General features: G+C 36.1%; 2 protein-coding genes across 5 annotated transcripts; one reads left to right on the top strand and one right to left on the bottom strand.

Moving 5' to 3' along the window:
* Window positions 1-1,252: 1,252 nt before the first annotated feature.
* LOC117339234 lies at window positions 1,253-14,047 on the top strand. 2 transcript variants are annotated; one of them, XM_033900712.1, is made up of 13 exons: window positions 1,253-1,396; window positions 2,723-2,799; window positions 4,939-5,050; window positions 5,675-6,105; window positions 6,413-6,526; window positions 7,051-7,188; window positions 7,437-7,521; window positions 8,062-8,206; window positions 9,272-9,490; window positions 10,198-10,471; window positions 10,908-11,062; window positions 12,313-12,551; window positions 12,964-14,047. In XM_033900712.1, exons 2-13 carry the CDS (start codon window positions 2,797-2,799, stop codon window positions 13,200-13,202), a joined length of 2,154 nt encoding a protein of 717 aa, XP_033756603.1. In that variant the 5' UTR covers window positions 1,253-1,396; window positions 2,723-2,796; the 3' UTR covers window positions 13,203-14,047. The 2 variants fall into 2 exon arrangements, with proteins under 2 accessions (XP_033756603.1, XP_033756612.1); XM_033900721.1 differs by lacking the exon at window positions 1,253-1,396 and having other exon boundaries at window positions 1,942-2,799; window positions 12,313-12,463; window positions 12,964-13,172.
* A 29-nt stretch (window positions 14,048-14,076) lies between these two features.
* LOC117339248 lies at window positions 14,077-20,720 on the bottom strand. Of its 3 annotated transcripts, XM_033900731.1 has the most exons (10): window positions 20,597-20,720; window positions 20,065-20,158; window positions 19,356-19,443; window positions 18,473-18,558; window positions 17,923-18,096; window positions 17,068-17,165; window positions 16,741-16,880; window positions 16,431-16,543; window positions 15,634-15,791; window positions 14,077-14,719 (listed from the first exon to the last, which is right to left on the bottom strand). In XM_033900731.1, exons 1-10 carry the CDS (start codon window positions 20,613-20,615, stop codon window positions 14,520-14,522), a joined length of 1,170 nt encoding a protein of 389 aa, XP_033756622.1. In that variant the 5' UTR covers window positions 20,616-20,720; the 3' UTR covers window positions 14,077-14,519. The 3 variants fall into 3 exon arrangements, with proteins under 3 accessions (XP_033756622.1, XP_033756630.1, XP_033756639.1); XM_033900739.1 differs by lacking the exon at window positions 20,597-20,720 and having other exon boundaries at window positions 20,065-20,409; XM_033900748.1 differs by lacking the exon at window positions 15,634-15,791 and having other exon boundaries at window positions 14,633-14,719; window positions 20,597-20,718.
* Window positions 20,721-27,438: the final 6,718 nt, after the last annotated feature.

The following is a 27,438-nucleotide window of genomic DNA, read 5'->3' as shown; positions in this document are numbered from 1 at the left end:
TGACATCTTAAGTTTGATTTTAAAAATCATTCCAGCCACGTGGACAGGTTGGTCGAGTAGCCCGAATGATTCTGGTCGTTTTACTATGGCCAATCGCAGGGAATACATTCCTTAGCTAGTAGTAACAACGAAGGTTTGAAATACTTTCAAGCAAGGGTAATATGTAAAAATTCGACTATGGACGGAACGACGATGGCCGTAACGACTCGGGGGCCGGAACGACCTGTAGGCTCTCAGCACGCAGGCCTCTGCGGGCAGTCAGTGCCAATATATGCATACTATTCAACAGTCATTTCAAACCGACAAATCTAACAAAGTATTTTTTACATCAATGAATCCTAAGGAAAAATATTACACGAACTAAATACACGGTATGACATCTTAAGTTTGATTTTAAAAATCATTCCAGCCACGTGGACAGGTGGTCGAGTAGCCCGAATGATTCTGGTCGTTTTACTATGGCCAGATCGCAGGGAATACATTCCTTAGCTAGTAGTAACAACGAAGGTTGAAATACTTTCAATGCAAAGGTGTAATATGTAAAAAAAATTCTTGATAGGGGTACTTACTTGTACTTTCAGAAGTTGAAGCCATCTTGTAAAGGCGTGCGGTGAAGCATCCCGATCCTCCAGACGCTTTGAGTTAAACACGCATGTGAAATTATGGGAACTTCCTTACGCGAGGGAGCGAGAGTGCGAGGACGGCCGTTAATGACTAATCTCGCGTTCTCGCGTTCTCGACTTTAGGTCGAGAACGCGAGAACGCGAAAACGCGACGGCGAGGGAGCGAAATCGCGACGGCGTTTTCGCATTCTCGCGTTTTCGACCTAAGGTCGAGAACGCGAGATTGCGAGATTAGTCATTAACGGCCGCCCTCGCACTCTCGCTCTCTCGCGTAAGGAAGTTTAACCCCAAGCGTCTGGAGGATCGGGATGCTTCACCGCGCGCCAAATTTACAAGATGGCTTCAACTTCTGAAAGTACAAGTAAGTACCCCTATCAAGAATTTGTTACATATTACACCTTTGCATTGAAAGTGTTTCATCCTTCGTTGTTACTACTAGCTAAGGAATGTATTCCCTGCGATCTGGCCATAGTAAAACGACCAGAATCATTCGGGCTACTCGACCACCTGTCCACGTGGCTGGACTGATTTCTAAAATCAAACTTAAGATGTCATAGTCTACCGTGTATATAGTTCGTGTAATATTTTTCCTTGGGATTTATTGATTTAAAAAAATACTTTGTTAGATTTGTCGGTTTGAAATGACTGTTGAATAGTATGCATATATTGGCACTGACTGCCCGCAGAGGCCTGCGTGCTGAGAGGCGAGGCCAAAAAAGTCAAATTAGCATTTCAAAAATCTTCTCTGCTACCAAACATTGGATTCAAATACGGTACAGTACTCTTCATAGATTGAAAGATCTTATAGGCCTATTAGGTCTTTTACCAAATTGTGAACTTCATGACCCTGTCCCTGGGGTCTCGGGTTTCCCCCGGGTAGGAGCAAATTTTACTGTAGTTTATATAGGGAACATATAATATTTAGCATTATTTATTCAATTGCCATAGAAAATAATATAGTCTAAACCATACTAGAACTATCAGTATGGGATGGCTGTTGAATAGTACATACATATTGGCACAGGGCCTTGGCACGATTTTCCAAATGATGGTCCATATATAAATATGTATTATAGTGACACTATAATACATATATATATATGGACCATCATTTGGAAAAATGTGCCAAGCTCCTGTGCATATTGGCATTGTCTGACCCCCAGAGACTTGAGGGGAGGGGCGAAAAGTGCTCAAATTGAGTAAAATTTGAAAAATCTACCTTTGGTACAGTATATGGTGGATTCAACTTCCATACATAGAAGGGTCTGAAGGTCTTTTACCAAAATTATGAATCATGGCATGGGTCTCACATTTCTCCCTAGAGAGGGGATAAGGTATAATTAGTTCATATCAGAATTCAGGTGACCTGTCCGACCATAATAAGGCCCCTGGGCCACTTCCTTGGCAAAAACTGAAATCCGGGTTTTTTAACAGTTTGTGATCTAGGCCTAATATTAAGTATTACCCGCTCTCTTCAATATGGCGGTTCTTACAAAGTTGACAGCTACGTTTCAGACTCCTACTTCATGAATTGTCTTACAAATATGTGAGTAACTAATTGAGAGCTGTATTCAGTATTTGTTTAAGTATTAATTGTCCATTATCTGTAATAACAAATTTTGTTTACAATGCCAAATGAATCTCAAAGGACTGGTAGCTCATCACTACCGTACAGTACCTTACAGACTAACCTACCACAGGGTGTATAATGTTAACACTTAAACAGGTGATGTTTGGCCTTCGATCATTGATGTACATTATCAAGCAAGTGTCCAAATATCTGGACCTGACAATTATTTACACAGATCCTCTGTGATTTATGAACTAAAATGTATAACTTAGTCAGAGCATGATAAATCTGATGAAATGTTTCAAAAAGGGTCAACATTTAGGGGATAGTACGTTGTTTTGAGTGGCTATACTGGCAAATAGAATATGAAATTTGGTTTGAACTCGAGACCGATTGGATCAGCATTAAAAAGAATAGTGATAGTCTGGAAAGAGGAATCACAACTATAATTTTGCTTGACCTTAGATTGTATATATTTATGTTTGTCTGAAGATTGTATTTACTGCACTTTTAAGAAATTTGTTCACAGTTGAAGTTGATCCAATTGAAGCCATCCTGGAGAAGATTGGATGTGGCCATCTCACGCAATCGTTCAAGGATGACATGGTAAGAGAGTTGAGTGGATTTGATAGTACATGTATATAAGAAAATGTAATATGTCCTCGAAAGGTAGATTATAAAAAGATAATGAAAAACATTGCTGCAAGGCCTTTCTGCTCTCCCAGGCTAGAATACTTCAGGCGGACTAATAAACATGCAATAATTTTGTGCAATATGTGTTAAATATGTAAATATCCATTGTATGAATTAGATTAATAAAAACAAAAACATGTATTAGAATAGTAATTAATGCCAAAAGAAAAAATGTGTTTGAAGTTGATATTTTTTATTCATTTTAATTGATTTGATTGAAAAGTACATACACAAAAAAAATAAATATGGAATGCATCAATTTCTATCTAGGAAAATGAAATCATAAAACTGTTTTCGACGTTAATTAACTGAAAATGCCATTTTGTATTGGCTGTTCTATTGACATGGAGTCATGGTTACATGTACTGTTATAAAAAACTTATATCCATCTGTCCGAACTACATTGTACACTTGCATCAATAATATAGCTACAAGGATGTGATTGGAGATTGGAGAAAAAAAGAAGGAAAGCAAAATGAAATCATTCCTCACATTTGAAGGAGTTGGCTTAATGTTTCAGTGAATCATTGTCTACTTGAATGGAGAATAGAGTTTAAAATGTATTTAGGGTTTCTGTTGACAAACAGTTGTTTCACTTTTTGAAAATGGATGTGTCATGTTACAGTAATGATATTGAGTATAGTTGAATAAACAAGGTTAATGGTATAGTGAAGGGTATATATACTGTAATGGTAAAGTGTAGTGTAAATACTGTAATGGTAAAGTGTAAATACTGTAATGGTAAAGTGTAAATACTGTAATGGTAAAGTGTAAATACTGTAATGGTAAAGTGTAAATACTGTAATGGTAAAGTGTAAATACTGTACTGGTAAAGGTAGGTAAATACTGTAATGGTAAGGTGTAATACTTGTAATGGTAAGGTGGTAAATACTGTACATGGTAAAGGTGTAAATACTGTAATGGTAAAGTGTAAATACTGGTAATGGGTAAAGTGTAGATAAATACTGTATGGTAAAGTGTAAATACTGTAATGGTAAAGTGTAAATACTGTAATGGTAAAGTGTAATACTGTAATGGTAAAGTGTAATACGTAATGGTAAAGTGTAAATACTGTATGGTAAAGTGCTAAATACTGTAATGGTAAAGTGTAATTAACTGTTATGGTAAGTGTAAATACTGTAATGGTAAAGTGTAAATACTGTAATGGTAAGGTGTAAATACTGTAATGGTAAAGTGTAAATACTGTAATGGTAAGGTGTAGGGTAAATACTGTAATGGTAAAGTGTAAATACTGTAATGGTAAAGTGTAAATACTGTAATGGTAAGGTGTAAATACTGTAATGGTAAAGTGTAGGGTAAATACTGTAATGGTAAGGTGTAGGGTAAATACTGTAATGGTAAGGTGTAAATACTGTAATGGTAAAGTGTAAATACTGTAATGGTAAGGTGTAAATACTGTAATGGTAAAGTGTAGAGTAAATACTGTAATGGTAAAGTGAAGCTGCCATTTATTGCTTGGTCAGGTTCTACTTGAGGAAATATGAAAATCACTTTACCAATTAGCTATGGAAAAATGAAGCTTGTAGTTTTTAGCTCCCTTCCTCCGAGAAGGGAAACTGATCTAAATTATGAATGCCATGATGCAGAATCTGTTGTCCATCTGTCATCCATTAGGCGTCAATATTTTACTTCAAATAACTTATGCTATACTGTAGGGCTTATCAAGTTTGATCAACTTTCAAAGTAAAGATGTCATAATTGTAACAAATTCTTGCAATACAGCTAAAGTTGTTTTTTTCCTTCAGCTGTATGTCAAATTATTACCAGTTGTTTACCTTTATTGGTTGACTTTACCATGCTGGTCTTCATGATTTAAATTCAACACACTAGTTGGTTACATTTGATGGAAACTGTTAGTCAGTTTGTCAGTGCCACATTGACTTAAAATCTCCATCTTTAATTCAACTTCATGCAAAAGCAATTCTAATTTGAGGTAGGGGATTAAAATAAAATGTCTTTGTTTTGAATTTTTACTGAAATAAATTGCTTTTGATGTTTCAAATTATTTTATTTTAATTATTATTTTTCCAGATTACAGTAGATCAAGTGGAACATTTGACTGTTGAAGACTTTCAACATCTTGGAGTCATCTCAATGGGGATCCGGATAAGAATTTCCCAAGCATGCCGCAACTATTTGAAAGGTAAATGGTACTAAGCATTTCGTGTAAACAAATTCTATTCAATAATCTTGATGAATTAATTAAATCTGTGTTAACATTTGTGCATATCAAAAATTGACGTATAACAAATAGTGAAGAACATCAATATGGCCACCAGCAGCCGTATGGAAGGACATTGAATTATACAATCCCAAATGGATGACACTGCCTTAGATAGGCTGGGAATTTAGGAGCATTACATCTGAACACGTATTGTCATTATGGTTTTTGTGTCCCCAGCATAAGCAGGAGACATAGGTATCACTATGTTGGCTATTGCGTCCAGACAGATGTTTCTGTGCGATAATTCATGTTTCCTGAGGCTGTTCAAACCCAAACTTCATACAGACCTTCATTACCAAAAGAGCTTGTATGGGATTGCTGTTTATGCCAGAAAAAAAATAGAAAATTAGTTTCCGTGCAACTTACTGCTCAGGCGACACATCTACTTCCATGGAATTCTTGTTTTCAGCTTACATGGCTAAGTAATGATTTATGACTTCTATTTCAAATTTTAAGCTGATATCTGATCATACTAAAGCTAAAATTTGGAAGGTATTATTTGAGGATTTATTTTTTAAATTCATATCAATTTGAATATTTCAGCACAGAAAGGTGACATATCTCCTTGCATAAAGAAATTCATGGATATTCAAAACAGGAGAAAGGTCAGGAGGAAATCCCCAAAAAAAGATGTGAAGACGAAACTGACCCGTAGGTTATATGTTGGGTGGAAACACGAGGTCCGCCAGGGGATTTACAAGCTTGTCTCTGCAAGCAAGGGTGGGGGCCAGCAAGTGCTGGACCTTCATCGAGATACAAGCAAAGCAGAGCTTATGAGAGAGGTTCTGACACTTTTCTTTCCTGGAGGTCAGTCATTGGCCCAAAACGTAACTTCTGATGAAGTTAACTATCACTTGGCCTCGTTCTCTGGCGCCCCTATTCCAGACATGGATGGAGAGGGAGGGTTTACTGTTGGCAAATATGTTAGTCATATTAAGACCAGTCCCATCAGGATTTATTTGCATACTCAAAAGGTATATTTAGTGTGATCTATCATGATAATGAACAAATGCATTTATTAACTTAAGAATATTCAATTGTCATAATTAGCAATTTGAAACAAAAATACAAACATAATTTGCTTCCATGTAACACTTTGGTCTTTTCTTATTTCATATATTGTTTGGAGATGGGGAACAACTACATGTATTAGTGAAAATTCATTTGTTGATTGATAGGTTTTGTAAATTCATATAAAGTGTATATGGTTGGAGGATCAACGTTTGAATAAAAGTGATTGATAGTAATACTAATTCATTATTACAATTTTTCTTTTTGCAGAAAACTGATGACTTGAGTGATCTAGATCTACCTTCATTGTCACGAACGAGACCAAGTCAATCAAACTCAAGGGAATCCACATCCAGTGAGCTCCAACAAGATGCCGAACATTTTGTACGTCTTTATCCATGTTTGCAAGATAAATGATGTACCGTAAACACACTTGTTTCGGCTCACTCAAATTTTAGTGCATAAAACAACTTCAACATTTTAGCGCATTATGATGAATTAGCACACAGACAATACTTACATTATAAACAATATACAGAAATTGCAATTAGCGCAATCATAATGCAGCGGAATGTCTTCAGCGCAAAAAATACTTAAAAAAGATTACCGCTAAAATATGTACGTTTACAGCATAAAGAAATAACTGAAAGTATGATCTTGTCAACTTCTGTTAGGTGCGAGGGTCGTAATCTCTAGGAACAGTTGTAAATGTTAAAATATTTATCATAAAAGTGATTTGATGAGAAACTGTTTTGAGACACGTATATTTTATTAAGATGATGTCAGTCTCTGAGATTCCATACTGGATGATAAATTTAAACTAATCCAAACTAGGGACCATTACACTGCCAAAACGGATGTAAATGATTGTGTTATTATATGACATGCACTCTTACTTGTATCTGCAGGAATCAAGTGCGAAGGAGGAAACAACAGAGGGAAATGAATTCCTTATTATTCCGCCTCTACCTGACATAAAATCTGACAGTTCCAGCGATTTTGAGGACAGTGGCACTCCAACAGTGTCTTTCAACAGAAGGCCTGGGGTAAATCCTTACATTCATATATATGTATATACTGTGTAAATATATAGATATGAATGAAAATGCTTCATTCCTGTACAAAAAATGTCTATCAACTTAATATTCCAAACCAGGATCTGTTGCACATTTGAAAACACTTTTGTTTTTATTAAATTTGATCCTTGTTGTCTTGTCAACACCATTATTTTGGCCACTTAAATGAAACATCTTTTAAGATAGTTTTTGAGATTCATGTATCTTTCATTTCACAGAGAACCACGAGGCTGATAGACAGTGAAAACTTGTGTAATAGCCAATCAGAACAACTGCCAACAGTATATGGACTGTCACCTACATGTATGTAACGATAACAATATCTTTTATTTATTTGGAGTTACATATTAAGAGGTGTAATTGGAATTAAAATATTGCCATGCAATAGCAAATATATGAGTCATTATAGACTAGACTGGGATGGTGTGCAATCAACTGCGTTCAAGTGGAGGATCTTGACCTTCCTTCAAGGTCACAAGGGTCAAAAATGCTAAAATCCTTAAACTACTTTTTTTCAATAACCAAGTTTGAGGCCCAGAGATGTGATATATTGAGTCTAGCATGCTGGGATCAAAGGCTACTTAATTTGTTGAAGTGTATGACCTTGACCTTCATTCAAGATCATATGGGTTAAATTATTCAATGTCAATTTGTCTTGTATATATATATATCTGAACTCAAGTGACCGTTGACGCTCATGGGCTTACTTTCTCAACATTTGATTGGTTACTGAAAGTGATCAGAAGGGTAATAAGAGCATATCTTACATTAAGTAAGGTTCATGCTGCCTTTCCTGAACTTTTATAGGTGTTACTGATTTATCACTTTCTAATTCACATGTAGCTACCTGTAGTACCACCATGCCACTATCCTCTACTGATATACAGAGAGTCAGCCATTCGTCCACATCTGCAGCTACATCTACCTTCATCGGTACAGAACTTGAAAAAGAAATGGAACTTGCCATGGAAACAAGTTTAGGAACACCGTAAGTGATTGTGCATGTGGTTGCTTGTATATCTTATGCCCCATGACCTCTGCTGATGGTACTGCTCTTCAGTTTCTCCTTCAATGTGTATGGTTTCTATAACTTAAGGCTTGCTTCCTATTCAAGTGTCTTCATGACAATTCATTGGAGTGCCATGTTTCCAAATACTTTAGTATTAATGGTCTATTTCTAAGACTCTATCTACATGTCAATGTTTTCTCTCTTACTCTATCACCTCTAAACAACTAACACAGTGTGTAGCATGCAAATTAACTTTAACTAACATTATATTTCTCAGGGATCACTTTGGGCAGAGATTTGGGGATTTTTACCCATGTTTTTAAAAAAAATCTCATTAAAAATTCAAAATTGTACCTCTTTATACAGACAAATCTCATAGGAATTTTGCTAATCTCATAAAATCTCCCATAGGTTTTAAGAGCCAGAGTTATCCCTGATTTCTATTTGTAAACTGTTAGATTAATCTTGTTCTGACAACTACTCCTAAACTGGTGGGCTGATTCTAATGAAATTTCACACCAATAAAATGGGCCGTGTTTATATGTGAATTCTACTCCGTTCTCAGAATCAGGTCATTATTAACAGTTTTTCTGATAAAGAGCTTTATCTTTTCAGTTGTTTGGCTGATTTTATATTCATCAAAAATGAATTCTAAATTTGTAAAAAATCAAAAATACTATATATAAAACTGTACTTTACAAATAACAGAGGGGGGAGCGGGGATCAGTCAGCCATCAATCAGCTTACAGTTCTAGTTTTTTGTTGAAAAACAAAGTACATGTACATGTATCAGCCATTTCCTGGTCTTTGATTAGTCACAATTTAAATATTGTCCAAGTTTCAGAAAATTTTGCATAACTTATTTCATTTGGAAGGTAGGGGCATTAATGTTTGAAGACATTTTGAATGTTTAATTTTACCAAGAAGTTGTAATACTATATTACTATTATATTTATCAGCATAGAATTATAGATTGAGCATGGCATGCAATCTTTCTTTGAATTAATGTATATTATGAGATGCATTTTTTCTAAATGCTTTTAGGACTGATCTGACTATGGAAGGTATTTTATCATGGTGGAAGAAACAATCCCTCGTTTTAGTTGAAAATCCATGTGAAATAGTCATCATGAGGTCAGATTTGTTAAAGTCTGCCCTAAGAGTCATGAGAAGGGAATCCTTCAACTTTTGTGAGCCATTTAAAGTAACTTATAGTGGCGAAGATGGTGATGATCTTGGAGGACCAAGAAGAGAATTTTTGAGGTAGGTCTGCAGAAAACGAATGATTACCGATGAAAAAGTTGGTACATTTTTAGCTCACCTGGACCGAAGGTCCGGTGAGCTTATGTCATGGCGCAGCGTCCGTCCGTCGTCCGTCAACATTTGCTTCAAATCGCTACCAGTCTATAATTTTGACCAAATTTGGCCAGAAACATCCTTGGCAGAAGGGGAACAGATTTTGCACAAATGGTGACTCTGACCCCCGTTGGCCTCTTGTTAATAAAGTGTCAAATAGGAAAATTTTCTCCCACACTCCACAGGTTCTTTACTCTAGAGTCTAGGTAAGAGATGAAATTGGTTTTGCTTTACCTATAAAATGTATAGAAAATCATTGACTGATTCAGTATCGTCACTCTAGGTTCTGCATTTCTTAATAATATTTTGATGAAGGTACATCAATATACACAGAATATCTCAGACATGTTCTTTTTTTGTATCAGCCAGGTCCCAAGGTCAATGTTGAGGTCACAGTTGCTCCTGTATAACCTTATAAAATCCTCAATCATCAGTTTTTCATACAATTCATGTTTTAATATTTCAGCGACACTTTCAAATTGGTGGAAGGGTATTCATGCATATTAAAAGCTATTTTCTAGCCGCAGATCAGATTCTTTTTCTTTTAAAAGTTCAGTTTGTAATCATTTCATTGGTCCACCAATCCATCAATAGATATTTTTTTCATGTTTCAGAGGTCTTATGGCAGAGATATGTGGGAAAATTTTTCAGGGTCAGGAAGGGCAGAAATTTTTTCGGCATGACCTTGAAAAATTATCTCAAGGATTCTATGAACTGGCAGGCAAACTGGTTGCCTTTTCCCTCCTCCATGGTGGGCCAGGTATACCAGTTCTCCATCCAGCTGTTGCAAATGTTGTGTTAGATGGAGAGGTTGCTATGGAGACAGAAACATTGCCCTTGTTGGAGGATTGTATCTTCGACTGGGAAACCAGAGAGAAATTAATTCTGGTGAGTTGATATGATCTACATAATAAATCAGTAAACTTGGCTCATTTAACAATGTAGTATGCTGGGTTGAGCAACACTTTCTTCTTTTTTAAGCAAATAAATGTACAAATTGGGATAAGTCAATTTTCGTCAAAAAATCATCTAATTCTCTTATAATTTGAATAACCTTCATCCTCATCAATATCTTCTTCATGCTGGCAGGGGACTTCAAATTTACTTTATGTGCATATTCATTCCACCTGAACATGTGAATATTGTAGTATGATTACCTTAAAATAAATTTGAACTTAGTTGAACGTCATCCTTGAAATTCATTTCTAGAACACTGATACTGGAGTATAATGAATATAAAAATATGATTTTGCCAGTATAGGTACATTGAGTGGTGTGCTATAAAACGTTCTTACATAAATAATGTTTGTTTCTTTCTTTTTAGCTGCAGAATACACTTGATGAAAAGCAGTACCACAATCAACTGGATACAATCAGTGACTGGTGCTTGGAACAGAGTTTGTCTATCTCTAATTTTAGACATTTTGAGAAAAAACAACAACTAATGGACATCCTCAAAAAAAATGAAATTTTCTACCGGTAAGTCAGAGCCAAATGTTTTCCAGCTAAAATTAAAAAAAAAAATGCAAAATAATTCTGATGATTCAAATATTATAAAGTCCATGGTAAACAGTGAAGCTGCGGAAGGGGGGAGACTATGGTTTTCCTCATCAGCTCTCTGTACGTACATAACGCCAAAAGTTGACAGTGCTTCAACCCTTGAGTGATATTGATCAAACTGAACACTTTTCAAAAAGGAAGATAATTTTTCACACATGAAGTTTCAGGGATGTCGGGTTACTCACGTGCGGTTAGTTCAATTCATTTTGAAAGTCAGTGTGTATAGAGTCCTTGATAAGATCTTGTGTCAGGCATGGTCAACTGTAGACAAGAGAGGCAATTATAATTTTCCTAAAATTCAACACAATTTCTATCAAAATTCAGACGCTATAAGTTCTTGAATTTTTAGCTCACCTGGTCTAAAGGACCAAGGTGACCTTATGCCATAGAGTGGCTTTCAGCGTTGGTCTGTGTGTCAACAATAACCTTTGTATGTTGATATATATTGACAAGATCTTCGAGTTTGAAAATGGAAATGATTCAAAAGTAATCTAAAGAGTTATTGCCCTTGGTAATACTATTAATATTAGCTCACTGGTTATGAGTAACCCTGAGCTAATGCTGTACCCCCTGCCTGCGTCCCACTCCAAAGTGAATATAATCCACCATAGTTTCCTTACATGGATAGTAACATACATATATTGACCTTGTATAGGCATACAGGCCTCAGACCACAATTAATTTCCCTCTTTGTTCTACCAAAGAAAAATCGAAATTAAAATATTTCAGAAGTTTGCAAAAAATCTGGCTTTCACATCACGTGTAGAACTATTCAAGCTGAACATACAGTGAGCTGGAAAGTACCTCATGACCGGCATTTAACAAAGTTATTTTTATTTAAGTGTAACCACCCTACTATATTGTAGGAAAATCCGGAAAATCACAAAATATTACTACTCAAGCCTTATAACTCCCCGTGTCCTGCCTCACAAACAAACATGGAAATGGTGTCAAAATAAAATTCTGCCACTAGATTACATATTGCACTATAAATCTATGCTAAAATTATGTCCATATCTGTAGCAGCTAAGTCAGGAAAAAATATTTAGCAACAGTCCTGAAATTTCAATATGTACTACATTCGTGTACAACGACCCGGAAGTATTATTGTGGTCCGAGGCCATACAACAGAAATATGCACATGTATCAATGTGTCTATTACATTTCAGAGTCCAGTCAGAATTTGTTCAGTTCAGGAATGGATTGAACAAAGTGGGAAGACTGCTAGATGCAGTCCAACTGGCCCCAAAGTCTTTTCTTCAACTCTTCACCCAGACCAGCAAAGCTCTACGGTTCAGAGACATCAGGGAGCTTTACAAGGTGAATTGGAGTCCTGATGGATCCAACAATAAGAGGCAGGAGGAAAAGGCTTTGTATTGTCTAGAAGCTTTTCTTGCCGATTCAGAAGGTTATTTACATTATTAACACATACCATTTGCATCTATAATGGCATATAGATTTTAGTGTAGAATATTCTGCCAGACCAAAATGTGTTTCAGAATACAAACTTTTACCAGCTTTAAAATTCAAGCTATAAATTGAAAACTTAATCCGAGCTGCTCAATATTTAAATGGTTATATTGCATTACAGCGTATAGTTGATCTGTATGTTCAGCTGCAAAACATGAATTTGTTTAATGAACCGATGATCTTTAAGGAATGAAACATTGAGGGTATGTTTGTATTGTTTGAAAGATTTCTATACAAGTATCACATGCCCTGTATTCTGCAAAATGTTTTTTATGATATTTATGTAGCCATTGATACATGTATTAGAAAATTAGATCTGTGACAATAGTATCTTTAATTTTTTCTCTCAGGGGGATCCACAGGGATTTCATTAGACGAGGTGTTATCCTTTTGGACTGGAGCAGCAAGCATTCCTCCACTAGGATTTGAAAAATCTCTGGAAGTGTCCTTTGGAAGCACTAAACAATTTCCAACAGCCCACACCTGTGCCCTTATATTAACAATATGGCGTGGTTTCGATGATCCTGACGAGTTTCAGGATACAATTACAAAAGCAATAAAATGGGCAGGAGGTTTTAATCTTGTTTGACAATCAAAACGTTTTCATGACAGCAAAGTTTCTTGGATTTTAAAATTGTGTTCAAGGCTTTCATTGCATGTTGTGCCAATTTCTTTAGATGTATAGCAGCTATCCTCAAGTGAAGAACATTTATTTAGACCCCTGCCAGTGAAACTGGAGATCAATGTATTTGACTCCGTCGTCTGTCTGTTTGTCCGGAAGTTGGCTTCCTGGCAAAACTTGAGTGAGAAGTGATGAATGATACAAAGTGGGATTGAATCTGGTCAAAATGTCAACTATGAGATCACTGTTACTGAATAGACTTACTACTTAATAGTTATGTATGGTCAAATTGATAACTTCAATATTAGTCGACTGATCAATATTTTGTAATGGCATTAAGGGAATTATGAAGCAAAGTTTATAAAAAACAAATTGAGAATCAACTGACCTGTGGTCATGTAAAGGTGAAGGTCACTAGTTCAAGATTAGATTTCGCATTTTGTGGAAGATAAGATTTTAAGACATGAAAAAAAAATGTAAGAATGACACAATAAGTCAACTAACCTAGGGTAAACAAGTGTTATAACCTGTTGGTTGAATCCCTCTACCCAACATTAAATTAGGAGACAAATGTGTATAGTTTGCAATCTGATTTCGCATGTTGTCATTTTCCATAAGCTTTTCCTTTAAAAATAGCTTTTAAATGCTGGACTCATTTCAATTTAATCAAATGCGATTAGGTTCAACGTGGTAAGACTGGATATAATTTCAATTACATGCTATTTTCAATGATTTAGAGAGTGTCTTCAGTTGTTTACAAGAAAGGATGAACATTAATATTCTGAGTGTTAGCTTCTTTCTTTGATTGATGTTCAAATCAAATAAAAAATAAAGATTTAGCTCATGTTATTTCTTTATTAAGTCATCTGACATATTGGGCCTGTACCATGCTGATGCAAAGCCCCACCATGTTGTTTAATTGAATGACTTTGACCCACTTTCAAGGTGACTGGGGTCAAAAAGGCTATGATATTTAAAAAAAAACTTCTCAATAACCTAGATACATATATATAGAGACCTGATGTTGGGCCTGTAGCTTGCTGGGACGGAGGAATACCAATTTTATTCAAATGAATGAGCTTGACCTACTTTTAATGTCACATGTATCCAACATTTCAACCATTATGGGTTATACTACTTTTTGAAGTTTGACATACCGGTACTCAATGTTAAGTCTGATAACCATTTAAGGTCCTTTTGGCCTCTTGTTTTTGTTAATCTTTAAAGTTTTTGAGGATAAACTATTATTGTCACAATCCTCATCACATTGTCAACTTATCCAATCTATATCTTTTGTAACATCCATTGGAACAGTTCCTTTGCATCTTCAGAATTTATAGGCTCACTTCTTCTACCTTCAAGCAAAATAGACGTGAAGTGTTCCTTCATCTCCTCTATGCATCCATAGCAGCTTGGATAACTACAGAAACTCTTCAAGGACTCCACATCACTTAATTTCACTGAAAATTTGTAATCCACTGTCCCTAAAACATAACATTATGATATACATGTAATATATGGTAATCAAAATTTTAAAATTAAGATTGGCATTGAAAGCAAAAGCGGGAGGCTTGTGTACCTTGCCAAGTATATATTCATCTGACAATGCAGAGTTGAAATGAAATAATACAAATTGATAAAATCATAATTATAGGCAATAAACTATAAACAATGTTGGTGTCCTAGGTAAGAATTGAAAATTTCAAATAAAGTATCAATGATCTAATTGTAAAAATGATCATATTGTATCTTCCTGGGGTAAAATGGGGACCATGGGTATACCAACAACTTTTATTTCGTAACTTAAAATAATCTTCAGCGATTCTAAAACTGGACATAATTTTATATACAAGATCATTATTTCATTTATATGTAATCACTTTTCCTGCCACATCACCTAGTCCAACTCATTGGGATTAAGTTCCCCATTTCACATCACAGAATTCAGTATTGCCAAGACACAATGCATTACACACCTTCATATTATGTGAATAAAGATGCAAGACATTTATTTCCTTATATATGGTAAACTGATTCCTCCCTGTGGACAAATGGGGAGTCCCATGGGCTCAGCCTGAACATTTTTTAGAGATGGCATTTCTAGAACTTTTAGATTTTAAAGATCGAGAAGTTTAACCCTTTGGAACTTTTAGGCCACAACACCATGTCTGGCTATTAGGAACCTTATTTTAACAAAGATGAATTCCTTCTGGTTCTAGCAAAGTTTCATTAAAATTCATTATTAAATTAGTTAATGTACCACCAGTAAAGTGTTATTATTTATGAAACACTTATATATGAAGGCTTGGAATGGTAGACGAACAATGTCGATGACCCTTTGGGTTAAGATTACCTAAATTAAATTTTTAAAAAATTGTAACAAAAAATTTAACAATACCGTATAGCTCAGGGTGTAGATACATCATCTCTGGTTTTCCAGAAGGACACTCCTCTGGTTGTCTGGATGTCATCCTGATGTTGTGATGATTCCAGTCATGTCGTATTTGATTCAACTCTTGCTGAATTATTTTTGTAAAACAGAACCTAAGGCATTCTCTGTTGAACAAATAAACAAAAAATGTATATAAAATTAAAATCTGAAAAATCAAAACATTTCCATAATCAATGCGACTTATAAACAAAAGAAATTGGAGATTTCACACCTTAATAATTGATATACAATTCTGAAACAATTGTTAAAAAGAAAACCAATATTAACCTGGCAGCATTAATGTTATTGGAAGAAAGGTCTAGTGGTATGTAAGAGATAATTCTAAATGGTCTTTTTAGGTGATCTCATTTTAGTGCAGGACAAATCTGCTGACTAGGATGTACATGTACCTGCATTACCAAGTCTGGGGTACATTTACATTGGTAGACTGAAGAGTTCTAGACAAAGTAAAAAAAGCTATATAGTATTGCCTTTTTATCAAAATAGTTTTCTTCATTCACATTTGAAATGCCAGTAGATGAACGTCAAATATGCATCCTATTGCTGTACAGGAAGTAAATGGGTCTTGTTAGTCACCACTGTTTTGGTGAAGATGCGAATATCACCACTGTTTTGGTGAAGATGCGAAGTAGGATATCGTGTGTAAATTTAATTGTGCTTGGCTATGGTCGTTGTAAATTTAAATGTGCTTGGCTATGGTCGTTGTATAATGATGCAAGAGTCTCAGAGTAAATGCTATTTACATGTGCATCTCAATTGCATTGGAGAAAAGGCCTTGATATTCTAAATCCTTGAAAAAGTCGATCCAAAACCCAATCCCCATCTGCCGCATTGACCTCCACCAGCGTTCAATCCTCTGCAACAATGAATGATTGAATATAGTGATTTATTGCCCAATTTCAGCATAAAATTCTTTGATAGCTTCTCATATCTTGTCGGGGTACGGGCAAGTGGTCATGAAACATGGCAGGACACTCGATGAACGTTTGTGGTGGCATTATAAATTCAGATATTTCATGGGTGTGTCTTTTTCACAAGCAAATAATATCTTACCTGATTTGAAGTAGAGCTACCAATTATTACACTTTTTTCTCCACTCATATCATCATCGTCATACCATCTCAAGGCCTTTTGCATATCTTCCACACTACCATTTTCTGTCCCACCATCTGCCCGAATACACCTTGGAACTCCTAAATCATTTTGATAAAGAAACAAAACTGAAAGTAAATTATACCAATGCTAATGAGGAAGGAATCTATTTTTGTGTCACCTGAGACATATAGGTATCACTTTGGCGGCAAGGGTGTTGGCTTTTGCATTACTTTAAATTGTTAAAATACATGATGAATGTTCACCTTAAAGTTTTGCTTTACATACCATTTATCTCTTCTACAAACTCTAGAAAGTATGAGGCAACCACTCTTGGGTCATTGTTGGTTCTGGCAACTTTTAACCATAAGACACGTCGTGAAAATCTGTAATATTAAATATTTACAACTTTTACAATTAAAACAAGAGCAATTTCAAATACAATTCATGAAACTTAGGTTTCATTCCAAATTAATATCAAATAACCTATGGCAATATTTTATGATTTTTTTCCTGTTATATGCAGTTTGATCTTGAATTAAAAGAAGACTTAGTCAAGAATTTGATTATATAGGAATACTCAGATACTAACTCATTATTACTATGCATTAAAACTTCAAAGTTACTATATAAACCATAATGATACTTATTTCAAACTAGATAAGAAAGATATTGATGCACACCATTAAATGAACTTTAATTGAGTATGGTATGATATTTTCCCTGCTTTTCTCTCTCTCCCATTTCTATGTTAAGTCATGCCAATAGGAATAACATCATATTGTGACATAATAACTAGATTAATAGAACGATTGAATCAAGATGGTCTGTCTATTGGTCACTTTTATCACAATCAGTCTAAAAACTATCATACATACATGTATCTTCATTTCTTGGTACAGATCACAAAAAGAAACCAAGGGAGTTCCTATATATACATGTTATGCAACTAGAGAAAGATACATGCTGCCCTCCAAGAGAAAAAATTAACTTACCACTTGTTTGCCTTTTCAAATCACGCAGTGAATAACAATAACTGTTTAGGGTTAAACAAGAGATCAAGAGCAAAGGGGGATTTGAACAGTCATATTAAAAGAAGTTTAATTAAGATACTGAAATGTTCACAGACTTTGTCAAACTCACCCACAGATGGCTCCATGTATGGCTAATCCAAAAGGCTTCAATTTGTCATACCCATCTATATGGACCAGGAAGTTGGGCCCCTTGTTGTAGTATGTCCTCCTGATCAGGCAGTGATGTGTCCTAAGCTCCACACCTTTTGGGTCAATTTGCCTAAGAATGCTAGATACTGATTTTCTGTAAAAATAAATTCAACAACAGGATTAGTGTAAAATATGAGTCTACAACATTTAGCAATATCATACAATATATGTACTATATCAAAGTCAGATAACATTAACACTTTTTTGGAAGCTAATACGGGCCAGTCGGATAGTAAAAACATGGATACTCTAAGAGGCTAATGAACAAGATCCTGCAACATAGAAGTGATTCTGAGGCATATTTACTTACATGGTACAGTCAAACAACCTTAATCATTACTCAAGATGTTATGGTAATAAAAAAGTGTGAGTAATCAAGAAAGTTGTATGCGACACAGAAGTGTTATCTCACTGAATTTGTAGGATTAAATTATAATCAATGAAAAAGGTTAAATGATTTTAGTATTTACCTTCCAACTGCCATGCCATGCTTTGTCAAAAGTCTCTTAGTCAGGCTGCGGTATCCCAGGTTTTGACCACTGCCTTTTATTTCTTCCTTAAATTAACAATATATTGATAATATCATCATACACTGTTGCCATGAATTGGAAGATACATTATTCAAAATTACAAACGTTTATCAAAACATGTACCTTCATGAATATACCATTGTATGGCAATGCTGCTATAGTAGTATACTATTGCATCACCAAAGTCAGTTTTCTATAGTGAAGAATTTTTTTTCGTAATCTTTATTCTTTTTTTATCAAGTTTATAACAATGCAAACATGTCATACATAGACAATTTAACTTTCACACATTTTCATTCACCAATGAATCTTCATTCATAATTAATTTCAGAATTGCCTGTGATTGTGTCGAATTGACCTACAGACACAGAGAGAGAGAAAGTTGTGCCAACAAGTTCAAGGGAGTAAACATTGTATGCATTTAAAAGTAAAAGTTTCAAAAAAAGGGTTTAAGAATTATTAATTAAATTTTCCCATTTTTTTCATTCAATATTAAATTTTGATAAAAATAATTCACCTTTTTTACCGCAATATATTTCTGAGTATAATATGTAAATAGAAAATTGATTGGAAACAGTATCATTTGTTAAACAGACCATTATAGTCTAAACTGTCAGTGATATATTGACCAGGTACATGTACATGCTTATATTATCTTTACATATATCTAAGTACATGATTATAACAGGTGGGTGTATTGGCATGGTACACATAGAAAGAATCATGATCTTGACTTACATGTACAAATGATCTGACATATTAAAAATAAGGGACAAATATTATATAGTAATTGATCTGAAGGTCTAGGTGTCAACTGAACTACCTGAATTGCCGTAACAATTTCTTGTGTACTCCATCTTCCACGTTGCCTCAAACCCAGTCTCCTCAAGTGTCTTTTTATTGAACGACTACTACAAGGCGTATCAGAATACATATCATTTTAAAAGTGTAAAATAATATAAGAAACACAACAAATCTGTATTGCAGATATATGTCGATCGGGGCTACAACTACATGCATAAACAAAGCAGTGACCAGATCCTAGTACAGATTATTTATTTGAATATGTTTATAACTTATATATGATAAACTTATTTTGGGGGTCCCAAACTTAATAAAACTAAGTTAATAATTAACTAAATTATTATACTTTAAAGGTTTTTTATTCTTACTTAAAATAATTACATTGCTAACTTTTTTAAGAACTGAAACATGCAATATCTCTTGAAATCAGCAATAGAAATTTATGCAAATATTAAGCCTATCAGAGGAAAGAGCAAATTATTCTTTACATGTATGTGAAATTTCAATAAATCCGAATTCCATTGAAGTCAAAAAAAAATTAATTAAAAATTAGGGGCCTATACTATATTTTTCATAAAGATTAATTTTCATTAAATTCTAAAATCTTACATGTTCAACATGCTTTGTGTGACACACATACACGTACCTTTTATTTCTATATTCTGTTCTATATCCTTAAACATAATACATGTATACATTACAAGCTAGTGCATATTAGGCCCACTTACCTCATACTAATTCCTTTATAGTGCAGCTTTGTTTGCATTTCCAAATTGGTGTAATCTTTGAAGAACAAATCCCTCAATATATCATCCCAGGTATCTATATTTCCATAACAAATAAATATCATTAATTAAATCCATTAAAACAAAACCAATGTTGATTTGAAAAGAAAGTTTATTGATATGATTTTTGACATAGGTTTTGTTGCCCCTTTCGGGCTTTCCGCCGCCCATACGTGGGATCGAAATAAAAAAAAAGTTTAATTAGAGTCTAGTCTAGCCCTCGGTCTGATACAGTCACATGCCTCAATGTACACCTCAATTATCTGAAGTAATAACGTTGTCTATAAGCATGTAACCTACCGTACCTTTCCGCCGCCCATACCCACGCATCTCCATCACCCACCGACATATATAGTAGTCTATATATATACACAGCAGACCTGTCATGATTAGGTTCTATCTATTACCGTATACGTTTGTCATCAAACAACGACGATTTATTCATGAAAACAACAGTATAAAGTCTAACACTTACCTTCGAAACTCGAAGCCATTTTATTTGCCGAATCGAATTCGGAAAAGGACCCGATCCTCCAGACGCTTTGAGTTAAACACGCATGTGAAATTATGGGAACTTCCTTACGCGAGGGAGCGAGAGTGCGAGGACGGCCGTTCATGACTAATCTCGCGTTCTCGCGTTCTCGACTTTAGGTCGAGAACGCGAGAACGCGAAAACGCGACGGCGAGGGAGCGAAATCGCGACGGCGAGAGTGCGAGATTAATCTCGCGTTTTCGCCGTCGCGTTTTCGCATTCTCGCCGTCGAGTTTTCGCATTCTCGCGTTTTCGCTCTTTCGCAATCTCGCGTTTTCGCTCCCTCTCCGTCGCGTTTTCGCATTCTCGCGTTCTCGACCTAAGGTCGAGAGTGCGAGAATGCGAGATTTGATACTTGGCCCTAACGAGCCACCATAGGAAAGGCCTGATGCGTGTCTGTCTTCTATTTTACGTCTGTTTTACTATGGAGAGTGTAAGGCTGATCTTTTCTCTGCTTTTCTCACCTTTCCTGTCTTTCTCCTAAGCAGTTGCAAGTGGAACCTACATATGTAATCTGAGATAAATTCACCAAGAACTTCCGGAGAAATAATAATGTCAATAAACTCAAGATGGCTACCTGTCAGCCTTTCGGCGATTTTTATTTCCTTAATAACTCTCAAAATTGAATGAACACAACTTGGAATGTAGGGGAGCCTACAAATGAAGTTTTAGAAAAAATCTTAAGACAAGGATTGTTTGTGGACGGACGACGGACGGAAAACGGACCACAGACGGAGGACGATTTGAATAGTCAACCATCTGATGATGGTGGAATAAAAACAGGAAACAGTTGTACACTTGATTTATAGTTCGGAGAAAATGGAGAAAGGCCTAAACGGAACACAGCGATGATGACACCTGTGTAGCAGGTACTTGAGTTTATTAAAGTGCTTTATGTCCATGTACATGGTCACGGCTTCATATTCATATCGTATTAACAGATATATAATGACCACATGGCCAAAAATATATATACCTTCCCGTGGTATGGCCCTGCATTTTTTGAACAGTATTATATTAGATAATGTAGACTTAGTATCGCCATCAAATAATATAGTGTACCTACCCGTGGTATAACCATACTTTTTTGTACAGTATTATATAGATAATGTAGACTTAATATCGCCATCAAATCCTGACCGGATTTAAAAAAAATATTGCACAATTCTAATTCCTTGAGTAGTTTGATGGCAATATATATATATACAAACATACCTACTGGCCTACCAAGATTAGTTGACAAAATGGTAATAAGTTTTCATCTTTTAACACATTTATCTTTTTTCCAAATTATCGGTATGCATTTCATTAACCTTTTCACATAAAGGGCATTTATAGAAGATACTGGATTTCGTTTTCAACAACATTACGAACTTTAGAGTCTCGTGTCTTTGGATGGTATATATAGGACAATGGGCCTGTTTCTAGTCATGTTCACAGAGTCTAAACTTAGTTTATCGTCGTCTTATATTCACGTCGCTAATTATAATGTAAATATGACTCCAGTTGAAATTCCCACTTTAATTTCTTATTAGCAGATTAGCATGTTCATTAAAGGGACTAAATGGTTAGATTTCAATAGTTTCTTCATGCATTTGATTTCCGGAAAGCGCTGTGATCCTTAACGTATTTCTTAAATTTACTTCTTATTATAGGTTATTTATACATATTGTCTTTTTCCAAATCCTCTTTTAGTCCCTACCTGACCTAGCGGCTTCATTCATTGAGGGGTTTTAATCTTCACAGAATCACAAGGACCATAATATCTCGGACGAGCTCGAGCTTTTGGGTTGCTGGGTTAATATCAAGGTCACTGGTATTATTTTATATAAAAAAAGGTTGTCCGAGATAAATCGGCTTAATTGATTGAAGGATTTTTTTTCAAACATCACACACTTATCAAGGACCATAATATCCCGGACAAGAGTGGAAACCTCATCATTGTTCGGGCAAGGTCCCGTTACTGTTTTTAAAAAAAAATAATTGTCAACGTTCCAGCTTTGAGGGACTCTAAATAAATCCTAATTCACCTCAAATTTTACTTTTTTTCTCTTCTTACTCCCACTTGCACTTCCACAAAGGGCGATTTTACGTATTGACTTTATTGACTGTAAATCTAATGTTGTTCAGCTGGACAAGAAATCTACAAGCCACATTTAGGGGATTTACATTACATTTGTGTGTCCACGTCGGTGGTATGTATATCATGGCAGGGAATTCACACTTACATTTAGTGTATATGATACACTCACAGGAAGAACTCTCTACAGTCTATTTTGATTTTCCCTATTGTGTATAGCACATTTTTGAACGTTTTGGGGGGCTAGATTAAATTTAGGTAAAATTGAAACATCGGGAGCGTGAGTTTTGATATAATCCTTCAAAACGCCTCAATTCGGTGTCATTTTTACCGAATTTTAATTTCGCCCCTAAAACGTCTGAAAACGTCCTATACACGCTACGGAAGGTCCAAATACATGTAGACTACAACATATTACCAGGTCCCTGTGCTGTACACACTAGTGAAGGTCCAAATACATGTAGACTGTAACAAATTGCCAGGTCCCTGTGTTACACACTAGTGAAGGTCCAAATACATGTAGACTGTAACAAATTGCCAGGTCCCTGTGTTACACACTAGTGAGAGTCCAAATACATGTAGACTACAACATATTACCAGGTCCCTGTACTGTACACACTAGGGAAGGTCCAAATACATGTAGACTGTAACAAATTACCAGGTCATTGTGACACACACTAGGGAAGGTCCAAATACATGTAGACTGTAACAAATTGCCAGGTCCCTGTGTTACACACTAGTGAAGGTCCAAATACATGTAGACTGTAATAAATTACCAGGTCCCTGTTGATAAACTGTGTTTGACCATAAGTGATATACATGTAGTAATAACTACTTCGATTACTCAAAAAAAAAAGTATATCGTAATTATATGATACATATTTCGCTTTCATTTAAATTTTCAAATTCTCAGAAACCACAGAACCGATTTCAATAAAAATTTGCAGAAACCTCCCACGGCCAAAGGTCAACCAAAATTGTGAATGATATGGTCCCCACTACCCAGGGGACTGAGGGGCGTGGGGCCAAAATGGGTCAAATTGACTGAAATCTAAAAAAAAAAATCTTTTCAAGACCCAAATAAGATAGAATCAAATAATTTTAATAGTTGGAAGGGTCTTTAGGTGCTGTACCAAAATAATAAACAACATGACCCTGGGGTATCATGTTTGCCCTGGAGAGGGGGCAAACTTTACAATAGATTATATAAGGAAAACGCCATTTTGACTATCATTTGTTTGATTTCCATTAGACTTCATTCTAACTTGGTTAACATTATTAGCATGGGATGACAGTTTGATGGTATGCACATTTTGGTCTTGACTGACCCCCAAAGGCTGATGGGTGAAACGAAAAAAGGTCAAATTATCCAGCACCGAGTAACTGCTGTAAGTTGGTTGTTTTCTGGATATACCTGCACTGAGTAAATGTCAGAAGTTGTTGGGTTTCTGGGTATACCCGCACTATTAAACTATTACAAGCCGGTATTTTTCTGGGTATACCCGCACTGAGTAACTGTTATAAGTTGGTAGGTTTCCAGGTATACTCGCACTGAGTAACTGTTATAAGTTGGTAGGTTTCCGGGTATACCCGCACGAGTAACTGTTATAAGTTGGTAGGTTTCCGGGTATACCGCACTGAATAACTGTTACAAGTTGGTAGGTTTCTGGGTATACCCGCACTGAGTAACTGTTATAAGTTGGTAGGTTTCCGGGTATACCCGCACTGAGTAACTGTTATAAGTTGGTAGGTTTCCAGGTATACTCGCACTGAGTAACTGTTATAAGTTGGTAGGTTTCCGGGTATACCCGCACTGAGTAACTGTTATAAGTTGGTAGGTTTCTGGGTATACCCGCACTGAGTAACTGTTATAAGTTGGTAGGTTTCCAGGTATACTCGCACTGAGTAACTGTTATAAGTTGGTAGGTTTCCGGGTATACCCGCACTGAGTAACTGTTATAAGTTGGTAGGTTTCCGGGTATACCTGCACTGTGTAACTGTTGTAGGTTGGGCTGGTTTCCGTGAATACCTGCACCGTTAAACTATTATAAGCCGGTATTTTTCTGGGTATACCCAAACTGTTGAACTGTTTTAAGTTGGTGGGTTTCCGGGTATACCCGCACCGAGTAACTTTTATAAGTTGGTAGGTTTCTGGGTATACCCGCACTGAGTAACTGTTATACGTTGGTAGGTTTCCGGGTATACCCGCACTGAGTAACTATTATAGGTTGGTTGGTTTCTGGATATACCCGCACTGAGTAACAGTTATAAGTTGGTAGGTTTCTGGATATACCCGCACTGAGTAACTATTATAAGTTGGTAGTTTTCCGAGTATACCCGCACTGAGTAACTGTTATAAGTTGGTAGGTTTTCGGGTATACCTGCACTGAGTTACTGTTATAAGTAGTTGGTAGTTTTCCGAGTATACCCGCACTGAATAACTGTTATAAGTTGGAAGGTTTCTGGATATACCCGCACTGAGTTACTGTTTTAAGTTGGTAGTTTTCCGAGTATACCCGCACTGAGTAACTGTTATAAGTTGGTTAGTTTCTGGGTATACCCGCACTGAGTAACTGTTATAAGTGGGTAGGTTTATGGGTATACCCGCACTGAGTAACTATTATAGGTTGGTTGGTTTCTGGATATACCCGCACTGAGTAACAGTTATAATTTGGTAGGTTTCTGGGTATACCCGCACTGAGTAACTGTTATACGTTGGTAGGTTTCCGGGTATACCCGCACTGAGTAACTATTATAGGTTGGTTGGTTTCTGGATATACCCGCACTGAGTAACAGTTATAAGTTGGTAGGTTTCTGGGTATACCCGCACTGAGTAACTATTATAAGTTGGTAGTTTTCCGAGTATACCCGCACTGAATAACTGTTATAAGTTGGTTAGTTTCTGGATATACCCGCACAGAGTAACAGTTATAAGTTGGTAGTTTTCCGAGTATACCCGCACTGAGTAACTGTTATAAGTTGGTAGGTTTTCGGGTATACCTGCACTGAGTTACTGTTATAAGTAGTTGGTAGTTTTCCGAGTATACCCGCACTGAATAACTGTTATAAGTTGGAAGGTTTCTGGATATACCCGCACTGAGTTACTGTTATAAGTTGGTAGTTTTCCGAATATACCCGCACTGAGTCACTGTTATAAGTTGGTTGTTTTCTGGGTATACCCGCACTGAGTAACAGTTATAAGTTGGTTGTTTTCTGGATATACCCGCACTGAGTAACTGCTGTAAGTTGGTCGTTTTCTGGGTATACCCACACTGAGTAACTGTTATAATTTGGTTGTTTTCTGGATATACCCGCACTGAGTTACTGTTATAGGTTGGTAGGTTTCTGGGTATACCGCACTGAGTTACTGTTATAGGTTGGTAGGTTTCTGGGTATACCCGCACTGAGTAACTGTTATAAGTGGGTAGGTTTCTGGGTATACCCGCACCGAGTAACTGTTATAAGTTGGTTGTTTTCCGAGTATACCCGCACTGAGTAACTGTTATAAGTGGGTAGGTTTCTGGGTATACCCGCACCGAGTAACTGTTATAAGTTGGTTAGTTTCTGGATATACCCACACTGAGTAACTGTTATAAGTTGGTTGGTTTCTGGATATACCCGCACTGAGTAACTGTTATAAGTTGGAAGGTTTCTGGATATACCCGCACTGAGTAACTGTTATAAGTTGGTTGTTTTCTGGATATCCCCGCACTGAGTTACTGTTATAAGTTAGTTGGTTTCTGGATATACCTGCACTGTGTAACTGTTGTAGGTTGGGCTGGTTTCCGTGAATACCTGCACCGTTAAACTATTATAAGCCGGTATTTTTCTGGGTATACCCAAACTGTTGAACTGTTTTAAGTTGGTGGGTTTCCGGGTATACCCGCACCGAGTAACTTTTATAAGTTGGTAGGTTTCTGGGTATACCCGCACTGAGTAACTGTTATACGTTGGTAGGTTTCCGGGTATACCCGCACTGAGTAACTATTATAGGTTGGTTGGTTTCTGGATATACCCGCACTGAGTAACAGTTATAAGTTGGTAGGTTTCTGGATATACCCGCACTGAGTAACTATTATAAGTTGGTAGTTTTCCGAGTATACCCGCACTGAGTAACTGTTATAAGTTGGTAGGTTTTCGGGTATACCTGCACTGAGTTACTGTTATAAGTAGTTGGTAGTTTTCCGAGTATACCCGCACTGAATAACTGTTATAAGTTGGAAGGTTTCTGGATATACCCGCACTGAGTTACTGTTTTAAGTTGGTAGTTTTCCGAGTATACCCGCACTGAGTAACTGTTATAAGTTGGTTAGTTTCTGGGTATACCCGCACTGAGTAACTGTTATAAGTGGGTAGGTTTATGGGTATACCCGCACTGAGTAACTATTATAGGTTGGTTGGTTTCTGGATATACCCGCACTGAGTAACAGTTATAATTTGGTAGGTTTCTGGGTATACCCGCACTGAGTAACTGTTATACGTTGGTAGGTTTCCGGGTATACCCGCACTGAGTAACTATTATAGGTTGGTTGGTTTCTGGATATACCCGCACTGAGTAACAGTTATAAGTTGGTAGGTTTCTGGGTATACCCGCACTGAGTAACTATTATAAGTTGGTAGTTTTCCGAGTATACCCGCACTGAATAACTGTTATAAGTTGGTTAGTTTCTGGATATACCCGCACAGAGTAACAGTTATAAGTTGG

This window comes from Pecten maximus, chromosome 1, assembly GCF_902652985.1.
Source record: "Pecten maximus chromosome 1, xPecMax1.1, whole genome shotgun sequence".
In the NCBI taxonomy this organism is placed as follows: domain Eukaryota; kingdom Metazoa; phylum Mollusca; class Bivalvia; order Pectinida; family Pectinidae; genus Pecten; species Pecten maximus.
This window is presented reverse-complemented; position numbering and strand designations above follow the sequence as displayed.